General features: G+C 43.6%; 1 protein-coding gene across 1 annotated transcript in view; it reads right to left on the minus strand.

The window, feature by feature from the left end:
* The window catches only part of DLGAP3 (DLG associated protein 3), a 43925-nt gene extending 35784 nt beyond the window's left edge, over positions 1 to 8141 (minus strand). The window contains exon 1 of the mRNA XM_015820457.1: positions 7119 to 8141. Within this exon, the coding sequence (XP_015675943.1) occupies positions 7119 to 8141 (1023 nt within the window). The remainder of the gene's footprint in view (positions 1 to 7118) is intronic.
* Between the last annotated feature and the right edge of the window lie 3561 nt (positions 8142 to 11702).

Raw genomic sequence — 11702 nt, forward strand, 5'->3', positions numbered from 1 at the left:
GTCTGTCTGTCTGTCTGTCTGTCTATCTCTGTCTGCCTGTCTGCTTTTCTCTATCTTTATCTATCTATCTATCTATCTATCTATCTATCTATCTATCTATCTATCTATCTATCTATCTATCTATCTATCTATCTATCATCTATCCATCCATCCATCCATCCATCCACCATCTATGTATCTCTCTATCAGCACAATTTTTGTCATTTATTGAACATGAATTTTCACAGAAGTATTTTTTTGCAACAGAAAGATGGAAGCCAATCAGTAACCACTCACGCAGGAAATAGTAATCAATATTTTTAATTATTGTTTCTCTTCTCCTCTCCCCTTTATGTCTAACCTTGTTCAGTTTTGGCCTATGGCCAAGACTATTAAACTAATTAAGAGACAACAAATCGTGAAAAAAAAATGGATAGGTGTTCTGAGAGAGAGGGAATCTTACTGCTGTGTTCACAAAATTTACTTAAGCAAGTCAAGCAATAATCCAGTTTTTGCTCATCATAGTAAACTTGGCTAATGTTCATCTTAATGTTTCTGTGGAAAAGCTTTAGCCCCTCTGGTTGGGTTAAGATTCACTGTATTGTGTTAACCCAGGAAATGGGTTAATGCAGCAATTAAGTAGAGTGTATGGTACAAAGCCGTCCAATTTTTGATTCAAGACAGTTGCCAAAGCCTGAACATTTTCAGAGGACATTCATTCACTAGACAGACACAGACAAAATGTAGATGGAAAAAAAAATGTCAAAGAACAAAGTATAACCATTATTAATTGTACTTCTAAGATGCTTTTATTCTAATTGCTAAAGCAAGCTTACTTGTCTTTAATTTTATCTTTACAACAACTTTGTCATGTGTTTGAAGCCGAAAACGATATCTGCAGTCAACTAAGAGGGGCTTTGGACCACTTCAGTTTTTCCATTCTGTCATTCACAACTAGAACCCTATGGTCCTTATGAAAGTAAATGTTTTTCTTGAGTTACTCTCTTAATATATTATATTCTTTCTTAGAATAACAGAGTTGGAAGGGACTTTGTAGGTCATCTAATCCAACCCCCCGCCCAAGAAGGAGACCCTACACCATTTCTGACAGATGACTGTCCAATATTATAATAATAATAATAATAATAATAATAATAATAATAATAATAATAATAATAATAATAATAATAATAATAATAATAGTAAAGTTGGAAGGGACCTTGGAGGTCATCTAGTCCAACCCCCTGCTCAGGCAGGAAACCATACACCATTTCAGACAAATGGCTGTCCAATCTCTTCTTAAAAACTTCCAGTGTTGGAGCATTCACCGCTTCTGGAGGCAGGTTGTTCCACTGGTTAATTGTTCTCACTGTCAGGAAGTTTCTCCTTAGTTCTAGGTTGAATCTCTCCTTGATCAGTTATCTGTTCTAAGAAATAGGTTGCCCACTGCAACAAACTAGTCAGAGTAATTAAATTTCTCTGCAGTTGTAACGAAAGTGGGAATTCAGTTCTTTATCTATCTCTTTTCTATTTCTTTTATCATATTCTTTGTTTTCTCTTTCTTTTTTCATTTCACTTTCTATTTCTTTGTACTATATCTTTTCTTTCTGTTTTTACTTTGTAATTAAAATTACACACACAGAGACACACAAACACTAAAAATATGCTTGGCTAAATGCAGAACTTTATAAACTTGCTGTGTACAGGTTGCCAAGACAAAAAGAAAATGTGACCTTTGGTAGATTTGCTATTTCTCACCCCCAAAAAATCTATGGTGATTGAGGACTGAAGCAGGATAGTCATGATGGGGACCAACAATGAACAACATTCTAATTCCAGTATCCATTCTGATTTCCATTCGGGAGGACAAATCAAACTACATCGTTCTACTTTTCTTTCTGTCCCAGAAAGCCAGAGTTGTAAACTGAAAAATGTTAGCAATTCTGTCACTGCTGGTTTGGGCTGGTCCTTCAGCCCTCAGTCACCATAGAAGAGTTTTAAAAACTGTTAAAAGGTGTTAAAAGCAATACATTCTTGATGTATTTCACATGTGACAGAAAATTCTCTGCCCAGAAAACCTGGTAATTTGGGGAATGTTATCTTATTGGCAGTATATCTACATATCCTCTCCACGACCTGTTTTCCTTGTTGTCTTCTGGGAGGAGGGGGCTTCATGGTATCTGAAGCAGAACATCCAGATTCAGTCACAGTTTCATATAGCATCAAACTTGTGAACTCTCAAATTTCCTTTTATTTGTTATATACTAGCTGTCCCCAGCCACGCGTTGCTGTGGCTCAGTCTGGTAAAAGCGTGTGTTGCTTTTACGTCCAACAGATGGTGCTGTTTTTCCAAAAAGCATGTTTTTACCTGTCACAGGTGTGACATCTATATAATATAGGTATATAAAAGCATGCACGTATTCGAATGCAACGTTGTGTCAAAATTTCAAAGCAATCGGTGAAGAACTTTCGGAGATTTAAGATTTTGAACAAATGAACATTTACATTTTTATTTATATATATAGATAGAAGATATGTATAATCAAAACCACTTCAGAAAGGTCTACATTGATAAAGATGTGTTACAGAAGATTATTTGATGCTTTGTAAAAGAAGATGGTGTGATTTTTAATTATCTATCCTGAAATATTTATTAAACAGGATTGGTTGATTATGTGCCAACGACTCATTGTTGACTCCTAGTGACCAGACATATAGAATTTTCTCCATGATGATCTGTCCCTAACCCGAGAAGGGATCTCAGAGGTCTTCTAGTTCAACCCCCTGCTTGAGCAGGAGACCCTGTATCATTTTAGACAAGTGGCTGTCCAGTCTCTTGTTGAAAGCCTCCAGTGATGGAGCACCCCCAAATTCTGAAGGCAAGCCATTCCATTGGTTGATTGCTCTCACCATTAGGAAATTTCCCCTTAGTTCTAATTTACTACTCTCCTTGGTTAGTTTCCAAGTTGGTTAGTTCCTTTGTTTCCCTTTTAGCGTTGTTCCAAAGCAGAAACCGAATGTTTTGCATTTGGAATATTTTGACTCTGTTTTAAACAGTTCAAAAAGAAGGAGCTGCTGTGATTAAGGGAAGATCAATATGAGAATGGCTGTACTTTTGGCCTTTTGCAGCAGTGTAGGCTCACATCACAAACTCTACAGTGTCTGCTGGGTACAGAATGTGGGTATGTGATGCACACTTTGTAGCTAGGGGAGAAATAGAAAATTCACCAAAGGCCACATTTTTTTTTGGGGGGGGGGGTCTTGGCAAGCAATAGCACTGCAGTTGCTGCTGTGTTTTTAAAGTTGTGTTTTCTGAGACTGTGCCATGATTTGAGTCAGAATAGCTTCATTCCATTCCATTAGAGGTTGGATTTTCTTTTTTTTAACGAAGCGAAAGAAATATTTTCCTGCCCACTTTGGGGATATGGAGAAGAACTCAACCCTGACTCTTCAATGGAAGGACAGATACTGAAGCTCAAATAATTTGGCCACCAAATGGGAAGAGGGGACTCATTGGAAAAGACCCTGATGTTGGGAAAGACTGGAGGCAAAAGGAGAAGGGGAGGGCAAAGGATGAGATGGTTAGATAGTGTTATCGACTCATTGAGCATGAATTTGTGCAAACTCCAGGAGACAATGGAGGATAGGAGGGCCTGGTGTGCTGTGGTCTACGGGGGCACAAAGAGTTGCACATGCTGTAGCGACTGAATAACAAACAACAATGGAGAAGGAAGAGGAAATTTTGCCTGTTCGCTAGCCAATTTCACAACAGAACTTAACAGAAAATTCATTCTTGCTGGTTTCACGGTGCTATCAAAAATTCCCTGCTTGACTTTAACTGCTTCTCTTAGTTCCATTTCCTTTCTCCTAACAGCATCTCATAATTAAAAGTGATTACACTCAGAAGTGCCCAGAAGCCAGCTCTGTCCAAAAGACTCATCGTACAAGCAACTGCGGAAGGGTGATTGGAGAAATATAATACCAAGAAGATAAGTTGGAATATGTCTCATGGATTTAGTGGGTGAAACAGATTTCACACTGAGAAGATCTAATGTCTATTTAGCTGGAATCTGGCAAATTGACAGAGGTGGGTTCAGGATCCTAAATTTGTGAACATAGGAAGGAATGTAATTGTGTTTGGACAAGCAAAAAAGTAATCTGGATTGAATGAACAAATACTGTCAATATACATTTACTGTCAATGTACACAACGTGTTTGCCATTTTATGCAGGTACAGTATATGTAAAACACACACGCATAAACTCTCATTCAGAAATAACAGATATTCTACTTTAATAGAACCTCTTCCCCTATTGGACCATTAAATCAAGGGCTGACTGGATTTAAATATAAAGCAAAGTAAGTTGGTAGTCCAGGAGGCAAGACAGGATAACCAAAAAGTTTCAGAAGACCTTTCAAGATCTTACAAAATTATCCTAAGTAGACAATAAGGGTACATAAATATCCTCAACACTGATCTAGAATGGGTTCCCCCAACATGATGCTCTGAATATGTGCTAGTCCACATCTCATGTACTCTGATCCATGTGGAGCTCTGGTTCACACTTGATTTGTTATGTCTCCTTCAGAAGTTCAAAGTGGTGCACAATGTTCTCTCTTCCTATTTATCTTCAAAAACAATAACTCTGTTAAGATAGGCTAGGCTGATAGGGAAGGACTGGTCCAAAGTCATCTGCTGATCTTCATCCCTGAGCAGGGATTAGTATCTGGGCCTCTCTGCTCCTAGTTTAACACCTACACCACTACACCAGTGTGGTTCTTTGGCTGAGAGAGAGGAACAAGCCCAACTTCCCCAACACGCTTTTGTATCTGAGGATGGACTTGAGTCTCACAATGGCAGTTCAACACCTTCCCAACTACACTGTCTTATTTGGTCCTTCCTCCTTCTCTGTACAGTAACGATCAAGTTCTTGCAACCCTTAGAAAACAGACATGGGAAAGATGTTTTCATTGTCTTCTCCCAGAAAGTTGCTGGCTGTTCTTGTTATTCTGTTTTCTCCCTCATTAGCAATTGGAGACCATTGATTAGCTCTGTGCAATAGCTGTTCTCTGCAGTACCAGCTAGTAGCTCTTGCTAATTGTTTGTTTGGGTACTGCTAGCAAAAGCAACTGGCCTGTTGGAAGAGCTTCGACATCCTGAGAAGCTGATGTGTCAGCTCTTTGGAACTCTTCAGTCTTTTAAAAGGGACAACTGCCTCTCTTTGCTCCCATTGACTGCTTCCCCCCCCCCTTTTTTTTTCTTCTTTGGAAAAGAGGTTACTATGGCCTTGATATTTATTCATTTAGTAATGAAATTTACATAGCTGCAATGATGGGATTCAGATATGTGAACAACCGGTTCTCTGTGTGGATGCTGCTTCTGGAAGTCCATTCTGGGCTTGGGCAACAAAAAATTAGCTACCGGTTCTGCCAAAGTGGTGCAAACCGGATGAATCCCACCACTGCATACTATCCATCTCACCAAAGGCGACTCTGAGCGGCGCATGACAAACGGATAAAACCACGTATAAAAAACAAATACAATATATATTTAAAAAAAATAAAATTTTGAAAAGGAAATATAAAAAAACAAAAACAAAAGCAAATCCTAGGGGGATAACAACAGTAGCTCAGTTACCATCTTGGAATTTAGTCCAAAAACTATAGCGGACACAAATGGTAAAAAAAAAAATGAACACAGAACAATACGGTGTTTGGCTGATTCACAGAACTCTCTTCATCTTATTATTCAGTTTCCAGGATTAGATGATGAGCCATAAATCAATCAAATAGAATGGCTTTCAGCAGCATGCTAAATTGAAAAGTTAAAAAGCCTAAGCAAGTTTAAAACTAGCCATATGGACCATATTGTGTGAAAGCATCTGTTAGGTTTTTATTGGAGCTGGCAAAATGTGTTGTGTGACTAAGCTGTTGAATGACAGGACTCAGAATTATCTGCAAGAATCAGATGGTTCCATCAGAATGACAAAACTGGTGTTGTCATGTTGTGATGTAAGCTGCATCTCTTATATATGTTTGTGTAGCACCCTGGGGCAGTCAGAAAGGGCCAAGTTTGCATCAAGACATCACAATGCTTATTTTGCACTGATGATGTTATCTAGTTTGGTAATGAAATGTCTGAAAAAAATTCCCATCATGCTCGGAGAGCACCAAGGGCCCCATAGTGTTTATTTTGTCCTGGGCTTCTCTTTGTTCCCCCTGGAGACACCTCCGGAGTGTGAAGAATTGAAGAAGTCTTGGGACTCAGCTAATGCAATCTCCTGCTTGCTTTAGGACAGTGATGGCGAACCTTTTAGAGACCGAGTGCCCAAAAACTGGCCCCGCCCCTGCTCCACCCCCTGCCGTGCCCTGCTCCACCCCCACATCATCCCCCACCCCGCCTGCCCGCAGGGCCACTCACCACCTCCAGGGCTCACCACAGGTCGCCCAGGCAGCCCAGCAGCACCATGGTGGCCACACCCTCTGCCCACGCCCTGCAGCATCAACTGTGCATGATGGGGCGTGAGGGCAGAGTCTTGTCTACACTGCCTGGCTGCCATGTCCTTGGCTGCGCTGCTCCACGTGGGCCATGCTCAGGGGCGACTCCTCCAGGGGGGCTGCTGGTGAGGAGGGGGTCGTGGGGGGAGGCGAGGCTGGGGCAATGGCACATGTGCCGACAGAGAGGGCTCCGAGGTTCGCCACCACTGGTTTAGGACTTTTACGTCACCTTACAGTGAAAAGGCTTAACACAACAAGGATACGGAACACAATTTCCCAAATGAAGATTAGCTAGATGGATCTGGTCATACTGACTTCTATTTGGAAGTTGTAATCAAATACAGATTGTAAAAGGTAAATGTAGGAAACGGATGACAATATGGCTCAGGACTGTTATGTACAGGTAGTGCATGCCTTATGACCGTAATGGAGCCTGTCTATTACAGTTGTAAGTTGTGATTGTGGAGGAGGAGCAGAAGTTTGGAACCGGGTCATAAGTACCTTTTGGGGATCTGTCATAACTCCAAAGGGTGCTAAGCAACTGGTTGAAAGTCAAGGATGACCTATACCTGAAGAACCCATCAAAATTAGAATTGAAGGTATAAAATGAACACCCTGGACAGTCTACCCACCTCCTTACCTGAAGATAATGATAGGACCGATCCTTGGCCTTGGCCTCTTGAAGCATCAAGGCTTTTTCTGGGCCTCCTCCTGAGCTGGGATAAGCCTCCCGTGCTTGGCTGACCGTCATCGTATGCCAAGAACTCCTCTTGAGAGTCTGGCCATCCAAGGACATGGACATCCCTGCACAGGCTAAACACTTGCCCTCACCACCTCCACTTTTGAGACCCTTCAAGGTCAAGTCTCGGAAGGCACTTTCGGGGGTGTCCACACAGTACTGGGTGTTCTGGTCAACAGCATGTTGCCTTCCAGACACCATGTAGCTGCTATCACTGTCCAGGTTATCATCGGAGCTCCACCAGCCCATCATCTTGTTCCGATGGCGGGAAGAAGACGACGAGGAATCCACCTTGCGGTCTTTGCTTTTGCTACGCTTGCCGTGCCGCGACTGGCGGTGGTGGTGAGGGTGGTGGTGAGGGTACCCTCCCTCTGTGCCCCGCCCTTCCATCTTGGTGCCGTTGTACTCCCGCTTGGAGGGGGCTTCCAGAGAATGGGACTTGGCAAAGAGCTTCTGGACAGAATGGACAAGATGCCGGATGCGACTGGGGCTCTCGCTGCGTGGCTGTTCTGTGCTGCTGGCCCGCTGGTACTGCAGGGTGTGGAAGCCGTCGTGGTGAAGAGGCAGTTGCTTCTCGAACTGGTCCAGGAGAGTGGGGGGCAGCCGGTTGATCTTGCCGGAAGGATGGGCGGCCGCCATACACTCGTCACAGGAGTCGTACTGTTGAGGTGTGTGGTGCATTCTAGGAAAGGTGCTGCTACTGCTGGCAGCAGAGAGTGGTTCAGTTAGGCTGAGGGGAGGGTCAGCAGAGCTGCGGGATGAGCAGTAGTGGTCCAAGGAATAAGGCTCACTGGGGCTGAGGAGGTATGGCTGGCGAGATTCCTGGCTATGGTGGATGTATTCCATTGGCTGGTCACAGGCCTCTGGGATGCAGTGGCAAGGGTGTTCCCGTGACTGGTTGCGGTCCCCATGGTAGCTCTTCATGGTGTCATCACCGGGCAAGTAGGCCTCTCATCCTGCTCTCTGTGGGTCAGAGGAAGAGGAAGACTCAGCACCTACAAAAAAGGTAATGTTAGAGTCTAGAAAAGCAGGGCCACAGAGACAACTTTCATGAAAAAGATCTCAGGTTCAATCTTTCAATCTCTGGAAGGTTACCATAGGAACTCCTGTAGACCTGCTGTCAGGTAGACGACTTTGAGCTAAGGCAGGGATTTTCAAACTTGGTCAATTTAAGACTTGTGGACTTCAGCTCCCAAAATTCCTCAGCCAGGGGTGGCCCATTGGCTGGGCGTGGCTTCGGTGGTAATGGCAGACTGAGTGGGACTAAAAAGATCAATCAATCAATTCCAACTTTGCGAGATCTTTTTTTCCCCGCGAGAAGTTGAAATTGACTGATTGAACCTTTTTGTTTTTTGCACACGGCGGCGGAGGCCTAAAGTGAAAAGATTTTATAAAACCCAGCTGAAGGCCTAAGACTGGGGTGACAGTGCGCGTGCCCACAGAGAGGGCTCTGCGTGCCACCTGTGAGGCCACTGAAAGTTATAGTTTGGTGACATCAGGGAGACATCATCATTATTGCTGGTGTGTCCTGAAATAAGCTTTGGATGTTCTTCACCCATTGTAAAAAGAAAGTGCTAATTTCTTTCTAAGGGTGTCCTTGGGGTAATGTAAGGCAAGCCGAACAGAAAATATTGTTTAGATAAAATCAGTGATTAGGAAGTATCACAAAAAGAAAACCTCGTTGTGAGGCCGACCTTTTGCTCTGATAGAATCGGAGTTTATGAGGCAGCTTTTAGTGGACAACTGATTTGTTATGGAGAAGAGGGAAGGGGGCAGTGTACCAAACAAAGCAAAGTGGTCCTTAAATGGGAACAGGCATCTGAGTAAATAACTTGTGATGAGATTTTGAAGCCTGTCTCCACCTTGGGCATCTCAACTGCTGAAAGAGCTCTTGAGTTCCTATTCTCCCCAAGTCAACAACAAAGGTGGCTTTGACAGAAGTCTTTATTTTTGCTCATCAACTGGCCAACGCCTCTGGCAATGGGCCCAGGACTTTATATATCCACTTTTTTTATAAGTGGATCTTTTTTTTTTTTTTGGCTGGTGTCTACATCTTGGGAGTTTTTGGAAAAAAATCTCTTAAGACACCTCCACAATGTCTCTATGGTGGTTCATAGAAATGAGCAAAGGAGATGCTTAAAAAGGGAGAGGTTTTACACGAATAAGGTTCTGAAAGCTCATATTTACTGTAGGCTTTTTAATATTTTTAAAAATAGAGTGTCCACCTTGCAATCTCTCAGCTGGTCTCCTCCTTTGATACTCAGCAGTTGAAATGAAATGGAGACAGGGCAAAGGCTACCTCATGACTGGAGGCTTTGATCCAGATCCATCCTTTCTGAAAAGGGCTTCAATCAAGGCTGATGTTGCTGGGGAGATATTTTTAGACATTTCCTTAAAGCCTCCCGAATCTCTTAGCTATTTGTCAAAAGCAACTGTTGATTAAAGCTGCAGGAAGACTGAAAAGGATCCAGGGATTAAAAAAAATCAGGCTAGAAGAGATCACCACTATCGCAAATTCCAAAACCCATTGATGAAACTGGGAGAATCAAGGACTGAAGTTTTCTCTGGATTCTACCATTCCAGAACTATTTTTTTTTGGGGGGGAGAGGCCAGCCTGCCATGAACTATGGGGAGAAGGAGCCGGATGGGAGGGGGAAGGCTAATGACTCACCGTATCTTTTACAGACACAACTTCAAGGCTGCCCAGCTGGGAATGGCATGGCACCACCCAGTCTACAGCTGAAGAGACCGTTCCCAAAACAATTTATTTCAATATGATTGGACAATGGGGGAGACCAGCAATGGGAAGAGACATATGTGGGGAAAAGTTAACTGTGAAAGTTTTGATGCAGGAACCTCAGTTCTGGCTTTGCTATACTGCAATCCATTTGGCCTTTAGTAAAATAAACCTTTCACACCAAATGGAGTCGAGGCTTGTTCTTGCTTAAGGGGGGGCTTTTCAACCAGTGGTACGGGTACCAGCTGTGGTACATTGGCACCTGGCAGGTGGTACGCGACCATCCTAGAAAAGTGATAGCAGGGGAGGGGAATGAACTGAACCGGTGGCAGCACCGCACAAGCCTGAGCGAGAGATGGCTGGAGCTGCAGGGCTGTCAGGGCTCAGCGGAAGCACCAGGATCAGTGCTGCTTTGCAGTGATCAGCGCTTCTTCGGGGCTGTCAGGGTTCAGTGGAAGCACCAGGATCAGCGCCAGGCTTCAGCTGGAGTTCGGCGCTGATCCTGGTGCTTCTGCTGAGCCCAGAAGAAGCGCCGATCAGCTGGAATGTTGCAGCATCTCCAGGGTCTTGTGATTTACATTCAGATGCTTGGCAACTGATTCATATTTATGACAGTCACAGTGTCCCAGGGTCATGTGAAGTGACCAAAACCTGCTGCAACTACCTAGCAGATGGGGGGAATAAAAACCAAACACCTCCCCACCCCACCCCTGCTGCCAATCCTCAACAGAAATGCTCACAACAATGGAAACCTCGGACAGGAGGAAGAGCGCCGCCGGGTGGGCAGGGAGGTGTCTTGCTTGGCTGTGGCTCAGGGGGAGCTTTTTTCAGTGCCATTGTAACTTCGAACAGTCACTAAGCGAACTGTTGTAAGTTGAGGACTACTTGTACTTTATCACTTTTTTCCTTTTTTTGTCATCAAGTTTTTGACACCTTGTTAGGCGACTGGTGGTACTCGGATATTGCCATATCCTAAAAGTGGTACAATGGGTGAAAAGGTTGAAACGCCATGGCTTAAGGGATCAAACTGGGACAGGACAGACACATATACACAATAAGAATTATGCCAATTTTCTAATGCTTATCAAGCCTTGCAGTGCTGATAGACTCAAAAACAAGCACCACTTGGATTTCTGGAGAAAACTTTCTTCTTAGCCGAGTAATGAAACAGAATCTCGAAAGACTGCCAGAGCTATTCTCCAGATCTACTTATACCTCGTATAGTTAAGACAAAGTTATTCCCTTTCTTATGCTTCCTCCGCCCCCTTCTTGGGGCTGAAGTGTTTCTTTTGCAACCATCCTGTTTTCTCCCCCATATTTCCAGAGCCTGCTAGACATTTCATCAGATGGAGTAAGGTGATCATCCTCAACCTGACACCTTTTAAATGTGTAGGATTTGGCCATCTGGGTGAGAATTTTAAGAGTTATAATTACAGCGTCTCAAGAGATGCCAGGTTGGGGAAGGTGTAGGACTGGAATAGAGCCTCTCTCCCTCTCTCTCTCTCTCTCTCTCTCTCTCTCTCTCTCTCTCTCTCTCTCTCTCTCTCTCTCTCTCTCTCTCTCTCTCTCTCTCTTTCTCTCTATCTATCTATCTATCTATCTATTTCTCCATCCATCTATCCATCCATCCATCTCTCTCTCTCTCTCTATCTCTCCATCCGTCCGTCCGTCCGTCCGTCCGTCCGTCCCTCCCTCCCTCCCTCCCTCCCTCCCTCCATCCATCCATCCATCCATCCATCCATCCATCC

The sequence above is a fragment of the Protobothrops mucrosquamatus genome, unplaced genomic scaffold (assembly GCF_001527695.2).
Source record: "Protobothrops mucrosquamatus isolate PMUCROS unplaced genomic scaffold, P.Mucros_1.0 scaffold1131, whole genome shotgun sequence".
Classification (NCBI taxonomy): domain Eukaryota; kingdom Metazoa; phylum Chordata; class Lepidosauria; order Squamata; family Viperidae; genus Protobothrops; species Protobothrops mucrosquamatus.